At 36.8% G+C, this 26,865-nt stretch overlaps 2 protein-coding genes and 1 long non-coding RNA gene across 5 annotated transcripts in view; 2 read left to right on the forward strand and 1 right to left on the reverse strand.

Moving 5' to 3' along the window:
- The window catches only part of MEOX2 (mesenchyme homeobox 2), a 75,586-nt gene extending 59,145 nt beyond the window's left edge, over positions 1 to 16,441 (forward strand). The window contains exon 3 of the mRNA XM_086397595.1: positions 15,038 to 16,441. Coding sequence (XP_086253721.1) covers positions 15,038 to 15,262 — 225 coding nt within the window. The 3' untranslated portion in view covers positions 15,263 to 16,441. The remainder of the gene's footprint in view (positions 1 to 15,037) is intronic.
- A 1,704-nt stretch (positions 16,442 to 18,145) lies between these two features.
- LOC147374565 (uncharacterized) lies at positions 18,146 to 23,893 on the reverse strand. Of its 3 annotated transcripts, none has more exons than XR_015162915.1 (4): positions 23,741 to 23,878; positions 21,527 to 21,665; positions 20,632 to 20,712; positions 18,146 to 18,540 (listed from the first exon to the last, which is right to left on the reverse strand). It is a non-coding gene; the product is annotated as an uncharacterized LOC147374565 (long non-coding RNA). The 3 variants fall into 3 exon arrangements; XR_015162913.1 differs by lacking the exon at positions 18,146 to 18,540 and adding an exon at positions 19,867 to 20,122 and having other exon boundaries at positions 23,741 to 23,893; XR_015162914.1 differs by lacking the exons at positions 18,146 to 18,540; positions 23,741 to 23,878 and adding exons at positions 19,867 to 20,122; positions 23,547 to 23,675.
- Positions 23,202 to 26,865, forward strand: part of AGMO (alkylglycerol monooxygenase) — a 438,246-nt gene continuing 434,582 nt past the window's right edge. The window contains exon 1 of the mRNA XM_086397592.1: positions 23,202 to 23,940. The gene's annotated coding sequence lies outside the window, so the exon portion shown is untranslated. The remainder of the gene's footprint in view (positions 23,941 to 26,865) is intronic.

Consider the following 26,865-nt stretch of genomic DNA (forward strand, 5'->3'; position numbering starts at 1 on the left):
CATTCCAGGATTCTTGCCTGGAGAATTCTATGAACAGAGGAGCCTGGTGGGCTACATTCCATGGGGTGTCAAAGAGTCAAACACGACTGAGTGACTAAAACTTTCACTTCACTTTTCATACTATACACACACATATGCCCAATTTTAATCTTTGTCTTTTTTAAGAGTCTCTTTAAAATTCTGTATCACTTAGACTTTGCTGTGTAACAAACCTCTTAAAAGTCTTAATGGCTTTAAATAATAATCAGCACTTAATTTCCTCAAAGTTTTGAGGATCAAAAATTTTTATCTGAGCTCAATTGGACAGTTCTACTTCTGGCCTTACCTAGAGCCCTTGTGCAACTCTATTCAGCTGGTGGGTGACTGAGAACTGGTTGTTCTAGGCAGCCTCACCTGGAACAGCTTGCCTCTGTCTCTGTTGCATGTGTGATTTCATCTTCTAAAAGGCTCCCTGGCAATCTTCAAATAGTGGTAGAAGTATTCAGTGTGCGTGGGTGTTCAAAGCCTCTGCTCAGATCATGTTTCCTAAAGTCCCATTGTCTAAAGCAAATCATATGACCAAGCTCGGTAAGAGATCACCACCTATGGGAGTGGATACATGGAAGGAAGGCAAAAATTTTTGGAGGTCATTAGGGAAACAATCCAACTATAGTCTCATAAAGGGAAAAATTGCAACAACAAAAGTAAATCCTGAGATAATTAGGTTTTCAAATAATTGCAAATTTGGTATTGTTCAGAAGTTTTTTATCCTATAAATCTCCATTAATTAGTTTGTCAAGTTAATAAAAGATATAATGGGTATATGTGGAATCTAAATTCCAAATCAAAATTATGTCTTTAGTTTTTGCTACTAAGAAAAATTCAATTGTTATGAGAAAAAATCGGAACAAAAACCCTGTATTTGCCAGATGGAATTGTGTATTCTTAGGCAAGTAACAATCTCCCCAAGGCATAAAATGGAAATTAAAACTACCTTCTCTTTCTTTTACTCAGGTTTATATGTCACAATGTATGTGAAAGAACTTTTAGCATAAGCTATAAAACAAATCTATTACTCAGAGGGGGAAAGCTTCTTTGCTATGAAAGGCATAGTGGGTTAATCCTTTTGTAATAAAAATACCTCTCAATCAGGGAGATATTTTCAGTTAATTTTCTCATGGTTGGGCTTTTAAAATTATAAACATAGAGTTATCAATCGAAGCCTTTTCATTCATCTTCTTTTAATTGAGATACAGCTATTCCATTTCTTTGATTTTGCATTAATGCCATTCATACATATCTATGTAATCTATGTCTTGATTTAAAATATTAAATAGCATCCCTTTCATAGGGTTTCCACCTGTAAAATATTCTAATTCTAGATTTGCAATTTTTCAATTTCATTTTACTGAAAGATTTATTTTTTCCATACTTTAAAATAACATAGGATTTATTAAAGTAACTTAAATGTATACACCAAAGAATATTATATCTACTCCCATATTGTTTAGTGTTTTCCTAAACTTTAATAGGATGTTTAATCTCTTAAAATATTTTTTCTCTATTTTTTAAAAGCCTTCCAAGATTCAAATACAGAGAAAGAATAGATATGTTCTATATAACATAAAGGGAAAAAGCAACAAATATTGAATCATTTCCACTAGTAGCAAAATTATTTCACAGAAATAACTTTCTCCTAAATGAAAATTTATAAACAGAAGCAGTTTTAAATGTACTTTTATTTAGAAAACTTACATAGTTGCCTATAAAATATGTATATGTATAACTGATATTTTATTTGTAGATACTGCTCCTTTGTTTATATCACCCAATCAATATCAGTTCAGTCATTCAGTGGTGTCTGACTCTTTGCAACCCCATGGACTACAGCATGCCAGGCTTCCCTGTCCATCACCAACTCCTGGAGCTTGCTCAAACTCATGTCCCCATCAATATACCTGCCACATATTCTACAATGGGCTATACATGTGATTGTAAATATTTGAAATAATGATTAGATTTCCTTTTAGAAAAAAAATAATATATGCGAAACCCTTAACTATTACTCAGGACTCAAATTTTCAAATCTGGAGGAACAGCTCTGAAATCTCCAAAGAAATTGGACTTTTATGTTTGTGTCTCCCACGTGGCAATGCCGGTACAGGTAGGGGACATCTGTTATCCCCTTTGAATTCCATCTGGCCAAAGAGGAAGAAGAAGGGTAAAGAGAAAAGAGGCTTATCCTGCACAGTAATTCCATATTAGCACTTAGGTATTAAAGAAAATTGTTTTATGTTCAATAAAAGTGGAGACACTGGGACGAAGTTAAGCTTTAAATATTTTAATTATGCGCTTAGTCACTTAGTCGTGTCTGACTCTTTTTGACCCCATGGATTTAGCCTGCCAGACTCCACTGTCTATGGGGATTCTCCAGGCAACAATACTGGAGTGGGTTTCCATGCCCTCCTCCAGGGGATCTTCCCAATCCAGGGACTGAACCCAGGTCTCCTGCATTGCAGGTGGATTCTTTTAATGTCTGAGCCACCAGGAAAGCCCAACGCTGTTTTGTATAACAGTTACACTGTAGTAACCATCCAGCTTCTAATTTACACCTTCACGTGTACAACATATTCTTCTATACTGTTCTCAATCAACAGCTAATAATCCTTAATTGGCAGAGTCACTTGGAATACTTAGAAGAGCCAGTCAGTCTAAAGACCTTCTTGTCCCAAGGTATTTTTAAGTTTGACAAGCTTATTCTGGCTTTTGCATCCATCCAGACGCACTTGGAAAAAACTCATGCCAAAGTTTTAATATCTCACAGTGGGATGAAGAGGGAAGGCAGTTGCATAAAACTATAGGAGTGTCAAAAATGGACATATTTATAGAGTCAAGACTGCCAGATATAGAAAGAATGAGAGCTCCTTCCATGTCACAAAATCATTTTACAAAGTTAATCAAAGGTGCGATATTGCAGATTTGTAAGCTAACTGACCAGAATAAACAGACTGAATTAATGATTCTGCTGCCAAGATAAATGGAAAAATCCTACCTAGTTGGATCACATTCCGTTAGTGGAAAGGAGAGGAATTATGTTTTGTTTGTTACTCATAAATCATTAAATGGCTCATTGCCAAGTGTTTTCCAAATAGACATCAATTTTTTGGATGACCATGAAGGAGAATTTTTCCTGGGCCAAGTAAATAGTGGTTTTGTCTTTTACTGAGCATTTTACACAACCCTTCTCCTTTGCAGGTTAATTTCTATACATTTATATGAGTGCTTTTAGTTATTTAGCTAATAAGTTATATCTGCAAGATCAGACATATTGTCTATTCAAGGTAACCTTGTGTAGTCCATGGTTTTAGATATTTCCTCATATCTTTAGAGTAGTTTTTAACAGTCATCGGAGAAGGCAATGGCACCCCACTCCAGTACTCTTGCCTGGAAAATCCCATGGATGGAGGAGCCTGGTGGGCTGCAGTCCATGGGCTCGCTGGGAGTCAGACACGACTGAGCGACTTCACTTTCCCTTTTCACTTTCATGCATTGGAGAAGGAAATGGCAACCCACTCCAGTGTTCTTGCATGGAGAATCCCAGGGACAGGGGAGCCTGGTGGGCTGCCGTCTATGGGGTCGCACAGAGTCGGACACGACTGAAGTGACTTAGCAGCAGCAGCAGCAGCAGCAGCAGCAGCAGAGTAACAGTTAGATGTTTCTTTTGCTTGCACATGGTATGACTTTGGGATTGGAATGAAAACTGACCTTTTCCAGTCCTGTGGCCACTGCTGAGTTCTCCAAATTTGCTGGCATATTGAGTGCAGCACTTTCACAGCATCATCTTTCAGGATTTGGAATAGCTGATCTGATCTGATCTGATGGTATGACTGCTATCTTGAGAGATTAAATATGATTGGGGTCTGACCAGAAAAGTGGGAGTAGAGAATAGGGTGAATGAGTTGATGGTGGAATATAAAATAAGCTTTAATTTTGGGAATTTCCTCAATAAGGAAACAATTAGTTTATATTTAATCAGCAAATCAACAGTAACATTTTGAAACATATCATGTGTTGCAACACAGATCATCATTTACAGTGTAATGTTAAAGAAAAACATCTTCTGCTGTGAAAGATTACTCCTTTTTCACATTATCCTTGCAGTCACATAATTTTTTTTTTCATATAATGTAAAGTATTACTAAGAAGCTCCTGAAAATTTTGAGGCGCCGATTCAACTTTTGTGTTGGTATGTTCAACTTTAAAGAGATATTCTGTTATCTAAATATGTATATACAGCATTGCATATGTTCCATGACATCTATAAAAGAATAAACACAAGTCTAATAAAGGACAGTTTCTAGAGAATTTGGGTATAGGACACTTTCTACAAGTCAATCTCCCTATGTCTACGACTCGTCATGAAAACCTCAGAAACATAGTCAATTTAGGATTGATTTTAACTTCATTTCTCTTTAGCACTTATAATTTTTATGCAAGACAGTTTTTTTCAATTTAAAAATTTTTTCCAGTTATTGAAATTACTGAATACTTTAGTGTCAATATATATTCTTATGACAGTAGCAATTGCCATTACAAGTTCTTAGAATAATTTTGGAGACAGCTCCTAAATCTAATAAAAGTGAAGTGAGGGCTTACATATATTCTGATATATGAAACGAGATGCCAGTCCAGGTTCGATGCAGGATACTGGATGCTTGGGGCTAGTGCACTGGGACGACCCAGAGGGATGGTATGGGGAGGGAGGAGGGAGGAGGTTTCAGGATGAGGAACACATGTATACCTGTGGCGGATTCATTTTGATATTTGGCAAAACTAATACAATTATGTAAAGTTTACAAATAAAATAAAAAAAAAGAAATAATCAGAATATTTAATTAGATTGAATCTTAAGAATTTCTAGTATTCTACTATTCTTATAAGAATGATGAGTTTATGTGTTTCAATAAAATATTTATATTTCACAAATTTCACAAAATTAGACAGTGGCTAGGGAAGAGGTCATTTCTTAAAATAGTATGCACTGGTTGTGATGTGTTGCTATTGTTAAACCTTAAGCCAGAGATTAGACAAGATGTTGAGAACAAAGGCCGTCATTCTAGCTGATCTTAGTAGTTTAAACAAGGTAAGTACCAGCAGTGGATCAGAATATATAAATTCCATGTATTCAAGACTGCTGTTTAGGAAATTTTTAACACAGTAATGGAGAAAAGTGCCTAATTTAGTTTTGATATTTCCACTCAGATTTGCTGAAGTCTTTTGTTCATGATCTACTGAGGTGACAGGATTTCACTTAAAATAAGTAAAACTCATATCCATATTTTTAATCTTGTGTAGAAATACAATTAGGAGTAGTAAAATTTCACTGTAAATTTTTACTCATAAATAGGTCATTTGAGTTGAATTCCATCATGTTTGACAGAAGGAGGTATAATTGTTAGCATTTAGTACTCCAGGACATTTCTAAAGGGTCAAAATAAAAGTAATCAGTCTCTAAGAATTTTGCTCATCATGTGAATTATTACTCTGGCTGCATTTTGGGAAAGGAGAATGTAATACGTACGATCAGCTTGTAATAGTACTGATTGCATTAACCTTAACCCTAACCCTAATTTCGTTTCATGGAGAATTTCATTTGTTTCCTAAAAAAGAGTTTATTTCTTGTTCAACATGTTATTTGCTCATGACTGCCAATGGCTAATGTGTATTCAGTTTGTCCAAAAACATGTGAAATAGTAAATGTTTTATGACTACATTAGTGAGCCTGGTTCTCAGGCATTCTAAGGACAAAAAAAAAGAGGCTTTGAAACCGAAAATTATAGAGGCCAGGAAGTGATTTCCTGGTCATAAACATTGTTTTAAAATAGAGGAGAAAGGTGAGAGGCAGTCCTCTATGCAGGAATTCAGTCTTTAGTCATGGAATATGTCCTAACTCCCTTTACCCTCCAATCCAACCCCCCCCCCCAAACACACACACACACACACACACACATACATGCATGCACACTACCTCCCAACCCCATGTTGCACTGCTGTAGAAACAACAGAGTCAACTGGCAGCTCCCATGAACTTGTTGGAAACAGCCAAGGGATTCCTTCTCTTAATCAGATATAAATCTATTCAGGCAGGACGAGTAAGGAAGCTTTCTTTTCCCCCATTTTTCATCCCTACCTTAGAGAGCAATCTGGGCTCTGATTTTTCAGTTCATCTATTGACTTTGCCACTGAATTACTTGGATGTATCTTACTAGAGTCTGTTTACATTAGGTTTACTGGATCAGCTGCCATGATCAATTTAATCACACAGGTGTGATTAAATTTCCAAATTGTATTTATACAATTACTCCTTTGCATGCTTTCACATGTTAAAGATGTGAATAAATATTTGTTAGACAGTGTCTACAGTATTTCAAGTGTTCATATACAAATAGAAACAGTTGGAATATTAAATCTACAAATTCCAGATGTTTAGAGACATCTAGATATGTCACTGAAATATTTATTTTCATCCAGATGTTATGTGTTATGATTGTTTCTTCAAAAGACAGACATTTATGGTATTCTATAAATATGGGTAATAGCATCATGTAGATTCTACTTTCTATCAACATTTCGCCTCAGGCCATTTTAGGAAATTGTATGACAATCCAGATACATATTTCATTTGTGTTCTCCTGATGTATTGTGAACCCTTAGATGAACTTATACATAGAAGGCCATATGTGAATGACTGAATAAATTAAAGAGATAAAATGAATGTTTAACAAATACCAGGAATGATTCTCACAATATTTTTATTACAGAGAAATATTAGATTCCTAGATTCTGAAATACATCATTTAAGCAAATTAGTGACAATAAGATTCTCTGAGCTGTTTTCTTTACTAATATGTGAATAAATATTTTTATATTTATTTATATATTAGTTTGATCATGCAGGCAATGTGAATACAAAATACTTTAACTAAGGGATCAAAAGTGAGATTTCATAATAATCAGATATTCTGAACAGTAAGGTTTATAACTGAGCACCTTAAATGTTTATAACTAATAATATAGGTTATTATTTCATTTGTTATTTTTTATTATGAAGATTTTATTCAAAAATATTATCTTCATGTAGTCATCGATAGTCTACAAGTCTACTTTATATTGCTTTGATTTCATGAAAAATAGCATTTTTTCTTTACTCAGATTCTTATGGGAGAAATTTTTATCTGAGTTGTTCATCATACTACGAAACAAAATATACTTTATATGGAATCTTGCCTTAGAGCCAAACTTTAAAAAAGGAAATAATAAAAAATTAATTAACCAGCATTTCCAGAGAAATTGCAGATATGAGATAAATTGATTTTCAGTTCAGTTCAGTTGCTCAGTCATGTCCGACTCTTTGTGACCCCATGAATCACAGCACGCCAGGCCTCCCTGTCCATCACCAACTTCCAGAGTTCACTCAGACTCACATCCATCGAGTCGGTGATGCCATCCAGCCATCTCATCCTCTGTCATCCCCTTCTCCTCCTGCCCCCAATCCCTCCCAGCATCAGAATCTTTTCCAATGAGTCAACTCTTCGCATGAGGTGGCCAAAGCACTGGAGTTTCAGCTTTAGCATCATTCCTTCCAAAGAAATCCCAGGGCTCATCTCCTTCAGAATGGACTGGTTGGATCTCCTTGCAGTCCAAGGGACTCTCAAGAGTCTTCTCCAACACCACAGTTCAAAAGCATCAATTCTTCGGCACTCAGCTTTCTTCACAGTCCAACTCTCACATCCATACATGACCACAGGAAAAACCATAGCCTTGACTAGACAAACCTTTGTTGGCAAAGTAATGTCTCTGCTTTTCAATATACTATCTAGGTTGGTCATCACTTTCCTTTCAAGGAGTAAACGTCTTTTAATTTCATGGCTGCAATCACCATCCGCAGTGATTTTGGAGCCCCCAAAAATAAAGTCTGACACTGTTTCCACTGTCTCCCCATCTATTTCCCATGAAGTGATGGGACCAGATGTTTTAAGCCCAAATAAAGCAATAAAAGTTTGCAAAATTTATATATCATACTCCAAGATGGGCAGATTTGTTTTAGTTGTACGCAAAATATTTGATGATACAGTGTCCCAGCTCCTAAGGTACTACTCTAGGTTACTAGGACAAAAAAAGCAGAGGAACAGAGGATGCCAGTAGCAATAACATCATGAGATTCCCAGAGGAGGGAAATGGTTTTCTATAATAATTGTGTGGCAACAAAGCAGTGTGCGACATTGATGTAGGGGTGGGTTCATGCCATCTTATGGACCATTCGGGGAATCTCTTATTAGGGGATTAGCAATGACACCAACTACAACTGCAAGCAATTTAAGGATATTCTGTAAAAGATGAAGCTAATCTTTATGCATCTCAGTATATGCCAAAGGCCTCACATATAGCCCGTAAACTGCCCTTGCGGGCCGGAATTATTTCTTATTTACTTGTATACGTTCCTTGGTCTAACCCCTCTTACCTATTACTAAGCATGCAGTAATACTGAGTGTATGAATGAGTGAATAAATAGAGATTCCAAGTCATCAAGAAAGCATGAGATTAGTTTAACTATACTTAGTTTATAAATACAGATTTTTATATGAAACAAACTTGTAAACTTTAATCAAAATAATTTCCTTATTTTAAAAATTGTCAAGCATTTGAATGATTATTCTTTCGCTGTCTTACAAAAGTATTTTTTCAATCTAGCCAACAAAGCTGGATTATTAAGTGATAATAAATTAAACTATAAAGCTTCTTTATTTATAAAACCGTGGTGTTATTATTCTAATGGCAATATTGACATAATTTGAAATTGCTTTTATGGACTTGTTTTTAATACTGTGATGGTTGTGGAAAAATATATGCACCCCCAGATCTTCCTCTCCTTATTTTAGTTCGTCCCAATATTTCATAGTATGTTTGAAAATACATCTGGACACACTGAATTTCTGTACTTTTTCTTCACAATTTATAAGGTGTACTCATCACTGCATGTATTGCTGTTTTGTTCCATTACTAAATTCATGGAGTTCCCATATGAAATATGTAGCCTGATCCCTTGAGAAAATACATAAAGGTGTTAGAATTATTAGATTTATTATATAATCATCAAATGCTTTCACCTACATGCACACATCTATAAACCACGTATATATATGATGTGTGTGTGTGTGTGCTCAGTTAGGCTTGTTCCACTCTTTTGTGACCCCATGGATTGTAGCCCACCAGGCTCCTATATACACCGGACTCTGAAGGCAAAAATACTGGAGTGGATAGCCATTTCCTCCTCCAGGGGATCTTCCCAACCCAGAGACTGAACCCATGATTCTTGCATCTCTCACATTGGCAGAATTCTTTACCGCTGAGCCACTTGGGAAGCCCTTTAATGAAGTCTTTCATTAGTCTGTTTAAGAAAATGAAATGGCAAAATTTCACATGGTAGACACAGGAAACAACACAAAATAGCCTATACTGTTTCTAAAATCCATACCATCTTCTTACATTTTCCTCATGTCGAATTGCACATAACAGGTTTTATACTGGTATTACAGAATTACTGCACCCCTTCTCCTAAAAAAGGAAATAAGTGTAGATTTAACAAAATCTATTCTTCCCATTTTCTGCCAAGATTATTTTGGCTGGATATTTCACTCTTCAGTGACAATGATGATGATGTGTTTCTTCCATCTGGATTTGTCCATGGAGAAAATGTCTCTATGGAGAATCTTGAAAGGCTCATTATTCCAACAGTACAAATATGAAAATTGAGGCAGAGAGAAGTATAATTTTCTCAAATTCACGCAGAAGTGAAGCCAGAAGTAGAGCCCAATTCATGTGGAAAAGATCTAATGAAACATGCAATGTCAAGCTTACAGTGGTAATTAAATTGAGTAGTATAATTACCTAAATTACAGTACAGGAAGATAGTGTCATATTTACAAACCTAATTATATTGAGTAGGAGAATTACCTGAATGATACTAGTCATATGGATGGCATTCACATACTTTATATGCTTTACTTTTCTAACCTGAAGGCTTAAAATGTATAAGCTTGAAATATAACAGGAACAAAACAAAATAAAATCAATTTGAAGCCAAACCAACCCCAGGTTTAAATTCTGGCACCACATTTACCTATTTTTGTGTTCTTCAGCAAGTCGTTTAAGCTTTAAGTCTCAACTTCCTCATCTATAAATATTCGTGTTTGGAAAGTGCATATGTAGCACCTATCGGTATAGTTGCTTAGCCCTGAGTAGATATGTGATTAAAAATCACATCTTATCATTTGGTTATTAAGTAACAATAACACAAGAATATCAATCCACTTATTTTTAATCAATCTATTTTAGTAAAAATGCTGAGTTTCTACATTTTCTTATTTTTTTTAAGTGGATAATATATATATATATATGGGTAATGTATAATACAAGATTTCAATTATAGTCTGATAGAACAATGAAAATGCAGAGTTGAGAAATGACATGGTTTAAAGATTTTTTTCGTGCCAGCAGCTGAGAAAACTGTACTCATTTTGATGGAGTATGGTGATTTACTGTGATTTGAAGACCACTGAAATAAATACAGGAGAAGGCAATGGCACCCCACTCCAGTACTGTTGCCCGGAAAATCCCATGGATGGAGGAGCCTGGTAGGCTGCAGTCCATGGGGTCGCTAAGAGTCAGACAGGACTGAGTGACTTCACTTTCACTTTCCGCTTCCATGCATTGGAGAAGGAAATGGCAACCCACTCCAGTGTTCTTGCCTGGAGAATCCCATGGACGGAGAAGCCTGGTAGGCTGCAGTCCATGGGGTCGCACAGAGTCGGACACGACTGAAGTGACTTGGCAGAAATAAATACATCTTTAGAAATATAGTATCTTTCTCTTTAGCTTCTCTTAGTACTTTGAATTTACAGCAATTGAGATTGTTTATAAAATGAAAATGGAGAATATTCAAAATATTCCTGGAGTAGAATATAATAGAACTATCTGTGTCAAATATGAAGACTTCCTATGAAATTATAATAATTAAGATGATTTTTTATGTCAAAAGGAGAGAATAACTGAGTGCATCAATAAAGCTATGCATGCATGGAAACTCGACATACGACAGTTGAAAACAATAATTTCTGGGAAAAGAGTGGACTATTTGTTAAATGGTCTTGGAACAACTTATACAACTGGAATAAAATAAATTTAGAAATTTTCTTTGCAGTATATACTAAAATCAATAGTCAGAGTTAAGCACTTCGATTTGAAAAGCAAACCTTAAAACTTTTTAAAAGAAGACATAGAAGAGTACCTTAATGGTCTCAGAAGAAAGATTTTTAATGAAGACATGAAAAAGATAGTCATAACAGAAACATTTGATAAATTTGAATATAATAAATTTTAGAGTTTCTGATCATCAAAAGATACCCAAAAGGTCAAAAGATACCCAGGGAAAGGAAAAGGACACACTATAAACTAATATATTGTAATAACAGCCATATAACCCCAAAGCATTAAATTAGCGTCTGGAACGTATTTTATGAGTCCATAAGGAATGCAACTGAACAACAAAATAAGGAATGAAATTAAATCAAAAAACATTCACTGCAACCCAAAGATGTGGAGGCATTTCACAAAAGAAGAGATACAAATGGATCATAAACACTTAAAGATGCTTTACCTTATTAGTAATCAGGAAATGGAAAATTAGAACATGGTGAGATAACATTTATGGTCATTATATTGGAAAAAACTTTACTTACAAATCCAAAGAGTGCCACTAAGATGTGGATCGATAAGAACTCTTACACTCTGGACTGTGAAAATTGATGAAACTTTAGAAAATAATTTTTCTATATTATCACATTAAATTCAACGTTCATATACCCTGTGGCCCACTCATGGAAAATCCTGGATGTATACTCAGAGAAGTTCTATCACACGTTTATCACAGCATAACTGCAAGAATATTTATAACAGAATCAATTATAAAAGAAAAAATAGTTCAAGTGTCTATGAACAAGGGAATGGGTGGGTGCACAGTGATATATTCACAGAGTGGAATCGCACACAATCATAAGAAGAGAATGCCATGCCTTGAATCAACATGGATTAGGCAAGAAACCTAGAGTTAATGGTATGTATAGTATAGATAAACAACAAGGTCCTACTTTATAGCACAAGGAACTATATTCAATATCATGTGATAAACTATAAAGGAAAAGAATATGAAAAAGAATGTGTAACCGAGTCACAGTAAAAACCCAACAGTGTAAAACAGCTAGCAGTCAGTCATTCAGTCGCTCAGTCGTGTCCGACTCTTTGCGACCCCATGAACCGCAGCACGCCAGGCCTCCCTGTCCATCACCAACGCCAGGAGTCCACCCAAACCCATGTCCATCCACTCGATGGTGCCACCCAACCGTCTCATCCTCTGTCGTCCCCTTCTCCTCCTGCCCTCAATCTTTCCCAGAATCAGGGTCTATACTTCAATAAAAAGAAAGAAACCAAATAAAATGGGACAATATTAAAAAAAAGAAAAAACATGTCTTATAGTTAAAAGCATTCCATTTTGATAAACCTAAAAGACAAGAAGAATTAAACAGTACTTTTTAGGGTCCATGTGTGGTGAGAAAAGCTGTTGTCTCTGTTTATTTGTTTCAAATAAAGGCTTGGGCTCCATGTGCTCAGTTGCATCAGGCTGTTTGCAGCCCTTTTCACTGTAGCCTGCCAGGCTCCTCTGTCCATGGGATTTCCCAGTCAGGAATACTGGAGTGGGTTGCCATTTCCTCCTCCAGGGGATCTTGCTGACCCAGGGATCAAACCTACGTTCCTGAGTCTCCTGCATTGCAGGCAGATTCTATACCCACTGAGCCATCGAGGAAGCCCAAATAAAGGCTTAGGGATGATAAACACAAAATTCAGGCTTGTGGTAACTTTAAGTGGAGTAGGCAGAGAATGTAAAAGGAACACTTAGCTTACTTAGCTTAATAATACACAAAGATGAGTGAAGTAAGCCAGAAGGAAAAACACCAATACAGTATACTAACGCATATATATGGAATTTAGAAAGATGATAACAATAACCCTGTGTACGAGACAGCAAAAGAGACATTGATGTATGGAACAATCTTATGGACTCTATGGGAGAGGGAGAGGGTGGGAAGATTTGGGAGAATGGCATTGAAACATGTAAAATATCATGTATGAAACGAGATGCCAGTCCAGGTTCAATGCACGATACTGGATGTTTGGGGCTAGTGCACGGGGACGACCCAGAGGGATGGTATGGGGAGGGAGGAGGGAGGAGGGTTCAGGATGGGGAACACATGTATACCTGTGGCAGATTCATTTTGATATTTGGCAAAATAATACAATTATGTAAAGTTTAAAAATAAAATAAAATTAAAAAAAACAAAAAGAAAAAAGTGCAATAGGAAAGGAACTAATTTCTTCCTAAAGAAGAAAATGAAATGATGCCATTATTATGATTGTGGCCCTGGATGGTCATTTAATGCATATGTACAATTTTTGTTTTATTATGTGCATGCATGCTAAATCACTTCTATCATATATTAGGTAACTTCAATTAAGATTTTAGAAGGAAAATATATCTCTACAAAGCTGATGTGATTAACATAATATACAAACTCAGTATTAGCATTTAACAAGTATTAGTGAAAATTTTGGACAGCAAGGAGATCAAACCTGTCAGTCCTAAAGGAAATCAATATTCATTGGAAGGACTGATGCTGAAGCTGAAACTCCAATACTTTGGCCACGTGATGCGAAGAACTGACTCACTGGAAAAAAACCCTGATGCTGGACAAGACTGAGGGCAGAAGGAGAAGGGGACGACAGAGGATGAGATGGTTGGGTGGAATCATTGACTCAATGGACATGAGTTTGAGCAAGCTCTGGGAGATGTTGAAGGACAGGAAAGCCTGGTGTGCTGCAGTCCAAGTGGTCACAGAGTCAAACACCACTGAGCAATTAAACAGCAGTACCAGGGACAATTTCTGATCTTGTTTTGAGGAAATCAGAATCACATATTTGTAATGTAAAATCAAAGTATTAAGGGAGGAGAAAAAGCATAGTTCAGAAGAAGATGGACTCACTCTGAGGTGAAATGGCCAAATCAAGCTCTGTGAGTGCAGCAGTGGACTGCAGGGGCACAGAATGACGTTCCAGACGGAGCTTCATCAGTAGCTCCCTGAGTATACTTTACATCGGTCCAGGAATTGACAGCAGGGGGAGGGGGCAAAGTGGGTGTTGTTTGACCAAAACAATTACTGAATGGTAGTTCTAATGCACAGAAACTCTTCATAAACTAAATACCTTTGAACAACCTAAAATGATACAGTACGTTCCCATCTATTCTTTTACATGCTGTGTCATAAAATGGGCTTCCCAGGCGGGCTAGTGGTAAAGAACCTGCCTGCTAGTACAGGAGATGTAAATGATGGGGTTTTGATCACACACTTCAGTATTCTTGCCTGGAGGATCCCATGGACAGAGGAGCTTGCAGGGCTGCGGTCCTTTGGGTCACACAGAGTTGGACACGAGGGAAGCAGCTTTGTTGTTGTTCAGTCACTCGGTCGTGTCCGACTCTTTGCGACCCCATAGACTGCAGCTCGCCAGGCTTCCTTGTCCTTCACCATCTCCCGGAGCTTGCTCAAACTCATGTCAATTGAATCAGTGATGCCGTCCAACCATCTCATCCTCTGTTGTCCCCTTCTCCTGCCTTCAATCTTTCCAAGCATCAGGGTCTTTTGAAGCGACTTAGCACATGTCATAAAATACAAAATACAGGACTTGGGACCTTCTGAATGTTTTAAAATTACTATGAACATGGGCCCTGATTAAATTCAATGGTGACTTATTTTCATATTCATTACTTCACAGTGTATTTGTAAAAGCTTTTGAAAAGCCATTTTTTTCCATTGATGACCAAAATGGAAGAAAAAAATTTGTCCATTTCACTTTCTTTCTTTCTTTCACTTGTTCCCTTTCTTTGTTAAAGGTGAAAGTGTGGTTCCAGAACAGGCGAATGAAGTGGAAGAGGGTAAAAGGAGGACAGCAAGGTGCTGCCGCTCGAGAAAAGGAACTGGTGAATGTGAAAAAGGGAACACTCCTCCCTTCAGAGCTCTCGGGAATCGGTGCAGCCACCCTCCAGCAAACAGGGGACTCGCTAGCAAATGAAGACAGCCACGACAGTGACCACAGCTCTGAGCATGCACACTTATGATACAGACAGAGGGGATCAGCTCCATTCTCAGGAAAGAAATGTTATGATGGCAAGCCTTACTCGAACATCGTTTACACAGAGAGAGGACTATGACCTTGATTTTTAATATTATTAAGTTCAGGCATCCCGAGTCTGTTTTTCATGATTTATAGAGGGTTTACACTAAGTGCCACTTACGAAAGATGCTTCCACAGAGAAGATGGAGGTGAACTTGCTTTGAATATTCCAGAGGTGTTGGTCGTGTGTATGACAGTGAGCAGCCTTTGTGTTTGCTTTTGCTTGCACTGAAAATTAAATTGCTATCAAGAGCAAACTATGAAGCATTTGTATTGAAGGTGCCTCCAGAGTGAAGATACAGAAGATGAATTGGCTTTGAACATTGCAGATGTCCGAGGTCATGTGTGTGACAGTGGGCAGGTATTTGCTCTCGCTTGCACTGACAATTACATTACTATTCAAGAATAAACCATGAACCATTTTTATCCCAAACAGCCACAGTGCCTGAAATCATTCTTAAGTGGGTTAAAAAAAATGTATTTTAACTCTGTATATATTACCCTTAAGTCATTTTCCTGTCTTCACTACGTTTAGCAACGCATTCATATTAGCTGATGAAAATAGCCACTCACGATGACAAACAGAACCAGCTTCTTGTATTTTTATACATTTTGTCATCCCAGAAACAATCAGCATGTGCTTACTTGTGTTCAAGTAGAGAAAAATACATTAGAGTCTGATAGGGAATATTCTTGTACCACAGACAAAACAAATCTTATGTTGCATTTTCTATCAACTGCTGCTAATACATTATTATACAACTTACCTAGCTCCTCAATTCTTCCTATCTATAGCTTGGAAAAAAAAATTTAGGATCATAGGCAAATCAGTTACTTGCAGAAAGAGCTTTTGTATGACAGACATTGTCTGATTTTATTTCTATAAAATGTTAGCTGTTGTGAATATGATTTAATTAACAAGAAAAAGGGTTTCCCCCCGATTGGCGATGGTAATAGACAACTTGCAAAAGAAAATTGATTCCTCAAGTCGGTAGAAGGTAAAATTCTGAATGTCTTCAAATTAAGTGAAAACACATTTTTTTCATATATGATGTATTCATGCAGAACAACAATTTTTGTATTTTGTAAAAAAAATGTTAAATAAATGATCCTTTGTAAATAATTTTGGTCTTCCTACTGTGATTTCCTATGTTTACAAGCTTTACTGTAAATACTTCAGAAACTCCCCAATTCATGTGCACTTGTGTAAAAGCAGGTGATCATAATTAGTGAATCATCTACATTTTTATTTCTGAAAATTTTTATTATGAAAAAATCCTTGTGTAATAAAAAAGCATCTGAGAATAGGCATATGGTAAGCCATTTCCCTGAACTGAAGAATATGCCAAATAGATTTCATTGTGTGTTTTATGAAATAAAAGGAGAATAATATTATTCACTACAATGAGAGAAACCAGTCATATATTTTTAAGCTTATGTATAATAGACATAAATTCATCCAAGAATTGTTTTTACACAAAAATATCCAGAGTTTTTCATGTGAAAATAAGCTCCATAAGCTAATCTGAATTCTCAGCCCTAGAGGAAATTACCAATATAAGACGTCCAGGGCTATACTGACTTAATGTGCTTGGTATCAAGCAGATTGTGCATACATTGGATACCTACATCCTACTTAATAACTTTATGGCACTGTTCTTCATGTGTCCAATATTTTAACCACAAATATTTGGAAATATCCAGCAGTTCCTCCTACCCTCTGATTAATTAGGAATAAAAATAAAGAACACTAATCTGTAGAAATTTCCCAAAACCTTATTATTTGATTTCATTTGCTTTAGAAATGTGAGACTGATAAAAAAATACATTTGGTTGATTTTAATTTGCTTGCTGCTGCTAAGTCGCTTCAGTCGTGTCCAACTCTGTGCAACCCCATAGATGGCAGCTCACCAGGCTCCCCCGTCCCTGGGATTCTCCAGGCAAGAACAATGGAGTGGGTTGCCATTTCCTTCTCCAGTGCATGAAAGTGAAAAGTGAAAGCGAAGTCGCTCAGTCGTGTCCGACCCTCAGCGACCCCATGGACTGCAGCCTTCCAGGCTCCTCCATCCATGGGATTTTCCAGGCAAGAGTACTGGAGTGGGGTGGCATTGCCTTCTCTGCTTAGTCTAGTATGATATATACAAAGCATTCAAGAAATAAAATGATTTGATTGTTTATATCACATTTTCCCCTTTGCATAATAAATTTTATCATAGCAGTTAACAATATTTCTAAATTAACTGGAGAGGGCAGGGCTCAGATTAACATCTTCCAGGCAGAAAACAGACACTCTTCTATCAATTACTTGAATGAATACACATTACATTTGTACTGATGACATCTACTTGGGGGGATTGACTTTCTTATTGTAGAATTTAAATTCAAAGCATCTCGACAAATTGAAGAAGTGGAAAGATAAAAATTAAATTGAGTTCTATAGATACAAAGTGGAGAATAATTCATTTTAGCAGGAAAATAATTTCCAGAAATAGGAGGAAAGTACAGCTTCAGTTCAGTTCAGTCGCTCAGTCGTGTCCGACTCTTTGCGACCCCATGAATCGCAGCACACCAGGCCTCCTTAGGAGTAGCTAAAAGGAAAGTTAAGGACCATGGCCAAATAGAAATTATAATTTAGCATGATAAATGAAATAGGAAAAAGTAATTCTGAATTGGTATGACATTTAGGAAATGTGAAGCATTTGTATTGTGGACATGCCTTTATTAGGGAGTTGTGAGCTGTTCTAAAATGATGTAATGAAATTTGACTACAGAGAACATTAAGAATCACCAGACACGATAGGCTGCTGGCTGACCAAAAGGGGGCATCATTTTTATTCACAGCGTATTAAAATGATACACCACATAAGATGCTTGAACACTTGAGCAAAATAATGACACACTGATAGGTAACCAAGCAAGCTAGATTAATTTTCATTGGAAAAACTGTCTTTTTAGAATATTTTTGTATTATCTTAAAAGAGGCGCCTGTTTGCTAGACAATAACTCAGTATCCTTGCTGTAAGGGAACTTAAGACATTCTCACATAGTATCAGGTTTAATTTATTCCAGAAATGACAGCATTTTAAAGAACTTTACTTGTTTTGATTTTCCACTAGGATCCTGGCTTCCATGGTATCTTTTCACATAATGCCCTTTCCATACAATTCTGTGTCAGACTTTGTAACTCCGTAGGAATTTATAATGACATGAAAGCACTTTTCTCTGAAAATAGTATGGAGTCATGGTTAGAGTGATTTTTCACCACAGGATTTAAAGGGACAAACACTACAAAGCTTTTCCAAAAACTGATACACATATTGTTACCTCATTATTAATATGATCCCAATTACTTCCTACTTCCCATACTCACCTATGGTTGTTAGCCTATATGTTCCTCTTCAGAGGCTTGAGAACCAAGCTTGCCATTTTTTTTTTTAAACAAACTAAACTCACTTAAAATAACCCCAACCACAGTTTTAGTATATTCCTGAAGGACATTACATAAAATAAGTGTGGAAATGACTTGTGAAATGTTCAGTTTGACGACAGACCACCACAGGTCAGATTGATTAAATGAAATGATGCTTAATTGTGACCACACTCTTATCTGGTAGCCTCATGAAGACTCTAGCAGAATCCTTACTGTTACCCTGATTACTAAAATGTATTAGTGACATGAAATTGTGCAGGCCTCTTTAACTGGATTTAGGCTTACTTAGCAATGTTTAAATCATGTGTAGATGTTTCCTGAGGAGAAATGCTGTGCATGTGTTCTCAGAATATACATAGGTAACAGAAAGTTTTTATTACACAAATTTTAGAAAGTATTTATCAGTAAAAATGTATATTTTGAGTAGTAGTTGAAACAGCATACACGCTGCTCTGTAAACTGTTTGGTTTAGTTTTAATAATATAAGCTTATTTAATACCTAAATAGTATTTCTTTAAGTGGATGCAGTATGCAATATTTAATACATCCCTTATAGTGAATATTTACTGCCTCCCCCAAGTATTCCCTACATAGTATTGAAATGAACTACTTTTTACATTCCTCTTTGCAAAATCTGATTTTTCTCATGAAGTGATTTTATAAGAAGTAGGTTATTTGGGACAAGGAAGTGTGCTTGTTGTTATGAATTTTTATACAGATTGCTGATTTCCCACCTAAAAATATCCACTTACATACCTACACTTATTTCACTATATTTATGGCAATAATAACCATCATAGTTCTTATTACTTCTAAGCTGAAGGAAAGCATGTTTTAATTTGCTTTTAATTTCTAATAATGTTGAACATCTTATTGTGCTTATTGACAATTATATTTTTAAAATCATTGCTCAGATCCTTAGTACTTTTTAATTGGTCTGTTTGTTTTACTGATTAATTGATAAGGTTTTACATATTAAATGTATTAATTTTCTGTCGAATATTAGATGCCTATAAAATTATGAAATGAAAAATTCTCAATTTTACTATTTCAGTTGCAAAAACAGTAATTACTATAAGAAAAAAAGCCTCATTTCTTACAAAAAACCATAGACCAAATGAATGTATATTTTATTTTATTCACAGTCAATGAAAGTGAAAGTGAAGTCACTCAGTCATGTCTGACTCTTTGCAATCCCATGGACTGTAGCCTACCAGGCTCCTCCGTCCATGGGATTTTCCAGGCAAGAGTACTGAAATGGGTTGCCATTTTCTTTTGCAGAGGATCTTCCCTACCCAGGGATTGAACCCAGGTCTCCCGCATTGTAGGCAGACACTTTACTGTCTGAGCCACCAGGGAAGTCAAAATTTTCACCTTTATTAAAAATTAAACATTTTAAATTAAAATTAAACATTTTAATTAAAAATTAAACATTAAAATTTTAATTAAAATTTTAAATTAAAAATCAGTCAATATTTTTGCCTTTATTAAAGCATCATTTTAAATATAAAATAGTTACACTGTTCCATGTAATAAGAGACTGTGCATATGATATCTTGATATTAACAAATATAATAATTATTCAAAAATTTTGGACTTCTGGCTTAAGGAAAATAGCAATAACAAAAACAAAACTCAACATTTCCATTAAAACATTTTCTCCCTCTACTGGCAGTAGTAAGCTTACGAAAATATACAATAAACACCATTTTTCTCTCTTAAAAAATAGGAAAATTTAAACTACATAATGACAAGTATTTCTAATGAGAAATACTTTACAAATAAAAGTTCTTCTAGAAGTTACCAGTCATGTCTTCTAAGCAAGTCACATAGCCATTGATAAAACACTGGATGATACAATTGCAAAGATTAAAAAAAAATACCTTTAAGAAGTATGAATGCAGTAAACTTTCCTTGATTGCAATGAAAACAGACAGGGAGGAGAGGGGAATGTGAACTGAGCCCTTAAAAAGAAGAAACAGTTATTTTAAGAAAAACTTTTTCTTGATCTTTAATTATTTTTTTAAAATAGCAATCAAAACTGACTTCCAGATATATTAAAGAGCCTGTGTGATTGCCAACATTATTTATGAAATTACTGGTGATAATTAATTGTAATTTTTAATAAATAAAATTATTTATTAAAATTTTCCTAGTGCTTGCAAGGCATTACAGAAGTTGCTATGACAGCCAAATAGAAATCATTTCTCATTCCTCATTAAGTTTTTTTTTAAAGCATATTAAACCTAATGACAAAATTTAAATTATTAAAGAATAGCCTTATGGAGAAACCTATGTACCATTCTGATACTGTAGAATTGGTAAATCAAAGAACTTATTCAAAATTATTTTGCCTTAAATTTTCTTTATTTTTTCCCAAGGTTTCTTAGTCAATATTTGGTTATTAGTCAATTCAATTCACTCAATCAATAAATATGTGTATACTAATTACATGTAGTGCTCTGTGCCATCATCATTTTATATATTGTGTTATTGATTTCTGTTCATATATTCCTTCATCTTAAAGCGCATTTGAAATGACTGTGTATTTAACACTTCTATATATTTACTCGCTTCCACACTTCTATATACTTAACTGCATTTGGTTAATGCAGAAACCCATTTACATCCCTTGAGTGCTGGGTAAGGACAGTCAAGGTGTCTTTAAGAGAGGAAGCACTTAATGAGGGCTGGCTCACATCTATTATTCATCATTTCTACGTATTTTACTATCATTATGGGTTTCCTAGGTGCCCCAGTGGTAAAGAATCCACTTACCAATGCAAGAGATGCTGGTTTGATCCCTGGGTCGAGAAAATCCCCTGGAGAAGGAAATGGCAACCCACTCCAGTATTCTTGCCTGGACAGAGGAGCCTGGCGGGCTACAGTCCATGGAATCAGGAAGAGCTGGACATGACTAAGCACATGCACAATTATCATTAGATTTCTGCCAACAGATTTTTCAAGTACTGTAGCAAAACCAATGATGAACATGACCATTAATGCTCCATATATTGAAATTTACTTTAATCATTTATTTTATTCCTGCTTCTTACTCAGAAAATATAATTTTTTTTTAAGTTTGTTAGACCATTACATGGAACTTTATTAGAGCACACAAAAAATTTGTTCCTTGTACTTTTTTTAGATATTTGAGGGTAGCTACAGTTTCCTTTGTCATTCTTTCCAATGATAACCAAATTATAAAAAATAATTTAAAAGTGACTTTTAAAGATTCAAAGTAATTTTGATGAACGTATTTAAAGTTAAAGAAAGTTTACTCACAATTAAAAAAATGATTTCATTAATAAATTTCTATGAAATTTGAAGTTACAGGTGTTTCTCTGCGCAGAAAGACAGAAGAATGCAGTGGTCCTACGCTGAAGTCAATTACAAATTATTTAGGGAAATTAAACACATGAAAATAGTTGTCCTTCTCATTTGTATTCTTTTGCTATATTCAATTCTCCACACTGCAGTCCTTTTAAAATGCAAATAAGATTAATAAGTGGCTCATGGTGACTCTTGCAAATATAAAATTTCAAGTAAAAGCTGCAGTCCATAATGAAACCTTTGCAGATATTTTTAAAAGGCAAATCAGATCATGTCCTCCTTTTGCATACAATACCAAAACCTCTACCTGGGCTCCAGACAGTCAAATCTGACTACAAACTGGTGACTTGTCTGCCAATACTTTTTTGCACGGTCTCAGCTTCAAGCACTCTTGGCTACCTGCCTACCCTTGACCACGCTGAGTTCATGCTTCTCCCATTCAGGCCTGCATTCCCTAATCCCTCTGCCTGGAATGCTCTGACCACATATGCCTTGGACTTACTCCCTCACTTCCTTTAGACCTCCACTTCCTTATATAGGCAATCCCTGATCTTAAATAAAATGGCACCACCCCTCACATTCTACCCCTTTAAATAGTATTATTTTTTCTTTATTTTAAAAATATTTATTTATTTATCTGTGATGGATCGCAGTTGCATCACATGGGATCTTCCTTGCAACAGGCCAGTTCTTTAGTTCTGGCAATGTGAACTCTTAGTTGCAGCATGTGGGAGCTAGCTCCCTGACTAGGGATGGAATCCGGGCCCTCTGCATTGGGAGTGCAGAGTTTTAGCCATTGGACCGCCAGGAAGTCCCCAGGTTTGGTTCAGTTGGTTTGTTTTTCAGCTGTTAGGTAAGTATCTACTGATTTTTTACCCTTATTGATTACAGGCTTCCTGAGAGCAAGGACTGTGTCTTGGATTCATTACTCTGTCTCTAGCACCTTGAACTGTCCTTGGAAACCACACTACCAGCCCATACCCTGAATCCATGTGAATTAGAAAGAAAGGACACTCCTGCCTCAAATTACTAGAACGTCACCACCTGTGACCAGAGTGTTCCTTGTAAAACTGCTTGGTAATTGTGAAGTAAGTGACATCCTCGGGTGGCAGGCAACCTGGGAGCATGATTTGCTCCATTATATAAACATCGCCCCTGAGCTGACAAGGTTGTTACTAGTTTCCTTTGCTCTACACGCAACAAGCCAAATGCTGAGAAACCAAGGTTTACAACCGAGAAAGAGTTTATGCACAAGGCCGTTAAACAAGGAAACGGAAAACAAGACTTAGCTCTGCTTCCCTGAAGCCAAGAGGGTTGCAATGTTTATGGAATGAGCAGGGATGAGGAGGGTGGTCCTCAGTTCAGTTCAGTCGCTCAGTCGTGCCCGACTCTTCGCGAACCCATGAATCGCAGCATGCCAGGCCTCCCTGTCCATCACCAACTCCCAGAGTCTACTCAAACTCACGTCAACTGAGTTCGTGATGCCATCCAGCCATCTCATCCTCTGATGTCTCCTTCTCCTCCTGCCCCCAGTCCCTCCCAGCATCAGGGTATTTTCCAATGAGTCAACTCTTCGCATGAGGTGGCCAAAGTATTGGGGAAAGGTGATTCGTGCAGAAAGAGGTGAGGTCATCTGCGCAGGCGCATTGGGTTGCTCACCTCTGCATATTTTAAATGGAGGTGCCCAGAAGGATCTGAGGGTGGAGTTTTCTAGTCCTCTGCCTTCCAAAGGCCATTCATGAGACACCACTCAGGTCAGTTTTAGGATCAGCGGTCCCAACTGGTCTTATCCAGCTCGCAGTGGAGAAGAGCTGACTCCGAGTTCCTATGGAACAGCTGGGCTATGTGAAGCTGAGCAGGTAGGCAATTAGAGGAAAAGAGGAAAAATAGCTAACACCGGCTCCTTAAAAGCACAGGGGTTTTTACGGGCGGTTACTATATCTGTTATTCTGCAGGACAAGCTCAAGAATTCCTGTTAGCCATCAGCTTCTGTTAAATCTGTGGGGCAGGGTTCAGTTGTAGCAAGAATATTGGTTGAATTAATTCATGAGTGAAATGACATGACGTCCATTCAAAGATATACCTGTAGATCTAAATTTGTTTAAAATGTCGCTCAGGAACACTTTCTTACTGGGTAGTCTGTGGGTGTCATAATTCAAAACAAAAATGTAGTTATAGTCTTTGAAATTGTACTAAAAATATATGAAGTCGGATGAGAAAAAAACTAGAAAGAAAAGTTAAGGAGAATAGGCTTTAGCAGATGTTCATTTGGACAGAAAAGGGAAAATTTTCCTTTTGCTCAGATGCCTGTCTTGAAATTCTCACAATTTTTTTGCAGACATTTTGGCTGGTTTCCAAACATACATCATTGCTTGTCTGGTATGAGGAATGCCATCTGTGCTCTATGGAAATCCTTTTTTAAAAATGGACTGCTAATTATACTCCAGGCAGGTGCTGTTAAAGTGAAATCAGGTGTCAAGCTTACAATTGTCTAAAATGACTATGCTATATTGAAAAAGAATGGCAAAGCATATTGTAAAATGGAATTTAAGCATAACATGTAAGTGTTCCATTTTTGGGGTGTTGCAAAGGTCAGATTGCAGAGCAAAGCTGTAAAACTTTCAAATTACTTCCACCATCAACAATGGCATAAAGCTTTAATTTAAATAAACGATATAGACTACATCAAAGTTACATATTTCCTCACTGAAATACCTCCCAATTATTTTTTTTATGAAAAATATATGAAGGAGGAACAGTGAGCTGAAGAGTGTGACTACCAATTCCAAAGTAAACACATTTTGGAAAATTAGACGAAATTAAAATTTTATGGTAATTAAATGGAACCCATTATATTATCAGAATAAATAGACTCAGTGGCATGTTTTAGGCCCCTGCAGGGCAAAATAACCAATTTATTTTTCTTAAATATATTAATTAAGTAGAATTATTATAGGCTTTCACAGTTAGACTACAGATTTACAATGACATACTCATTTGATAGAGTGCTAAGCAAGATAGAAAAACATCTCAAATTTTGAAGTTTGGGTATGCTGCTGCTGCTGCTAAGTCGCTTCAGTTGTGTCCGACTCTGTGCGACCCTGTAGACGGAAGCCCACCAGGCTACCCTGTCCCTGGGATTCTCCAGGCAAGAACACTGGAGTGGGCCGCCATTTCCTTCTCCAATGCGTGAAAGGGAAAAGTGAAAGTGAAGTCACTCAGTCGTGTCTGACTCTTAGCGACCCCATGGACTGCAGCCTACCAGGCTCTGCCATCCATGGAATTTTCCAGGCAAGAGTACTGGAGTGGGGTACCATTGCCTTCTCCAAGTTTGGGTATAAATGTATCTAATACAAAAAAAAATGTCATCATCATTATAAGAATCTAACTTTGTCATTGCTTATGATGTGTGATCTATTTCCCTTTTGCAATATGGTTAATATTGAACTGTACTAATACATTATATCATTTAATCCTGATAGCAACCCTATTAGAGTCTAGTATTATCTTAGGCTACAGATGAGATCATTGAAGCTTAGCCAGTTAAAGCATCTTGCCTAAACCCACATGCCACTAAGTGGGTTTTATAGTCAAATCTGTTGAACCCCAAAGCTTGTGCTTTGACCACTCCAAAAATAGCCTCTTCCTACGGACATAGCAACTTAACAACAACAACAAAACAGATATATTAAGTAGAAGGATTTCCCAAATCAGCTCAACTAATCGCAGAGGAAATGTCACCTGTATAGCAAAATATTGAAATTTATATACCAATAGATCTCAGCTAGAATTCCAGCCACAGTCACTATAGCCAAATCAAATAGACATATAAACAGGAAGTTTAAAACGCCTTTCCTTTACCATGAATCTAGTGGGTCTCTTAAGAGTCTAGAGACTTAAAGCAGGAAGCTTCTTCTTATATCCAATTCCAGTTAGCTTAGTTATCTTGTTTTGTTACCGAGTCCAGGCTCCAAGGGCTTTCCTGGTGGCTCAGAGATAAAGAATCAGCCTGTAATGCAGGAGTTGCAGGAGATGCAGATTCGACCCCTGGGTTGGGAAGATCCCCTGGAGGAGGCATGGCCACTCACTCCAGTATTCTTGCCTAGAGAATCCCATGGACAGAGAGAGCCTGGCAGGCTACAGTCCATGGGGTCCCAAAGAGTCCGACAGGACGAAGTGACTTGGCGTGCATGCATCAAGCTCAAATTGCTCACCACAGGACAGGCCACTAAATACAGAGACAAGTTGTTTGGATGAAGAATAGCAACTTGAGGACTTCCCAGGTGGTGCCAGTGATAAAAGAACCCACCTGCCAATGCAGGAGACGTAAGAGATGTGGGTTCTGTCTCTGGGATGGGAAGATACCCTGGAGTAGGAAATGGCAACCTACTCCAGTGTTCTTGCCTGGAAAATCCCATGGATAGTGGAGCTTGGTGGATTACAGTCCATGAGGCTGCAAAGAATTGGACACAACTGAAGCAACTTAGCATGTGGTGTTGGAGAAGACTCTTGAGAGTTCCTTGGACTCCAAGGAGATCCAACCAGTTCATCCTAAGAGAAATCAGTTGGGAATATTCATTGGAAGGACTGATGTTGAAGCTGAAACTCCAATACTTTGGCCACTTGATGTGAAGAACTGACTCATTTGAAAAGACCCTGATGCTGGGAAAGATTGAAGGCAGGAGGAGAAGGGGGCGACAGAGGATGAGATGGTTGGATGGCATCACTGACTCAATGGGCATGAGTTTGAGTAAACTCCAGGAGTTGGTGATGGACACGGAAGC

The sequence above is a fragment of the Bos grunniens genome, chromosome 4 (genome assembly GCF_055505025.1).
Source record: "Bos grunniens cultivar Pamir isolate PY7600 chromosome 4, Bosgru_T2T1.0, whole genome shotgun sequence".
Taxonomy (NCBI): Eukaryota; Metazoa; Chordata; class Mammalia; order Artiodactyla; family Bovidae; genus Bos; species Bos grunniens.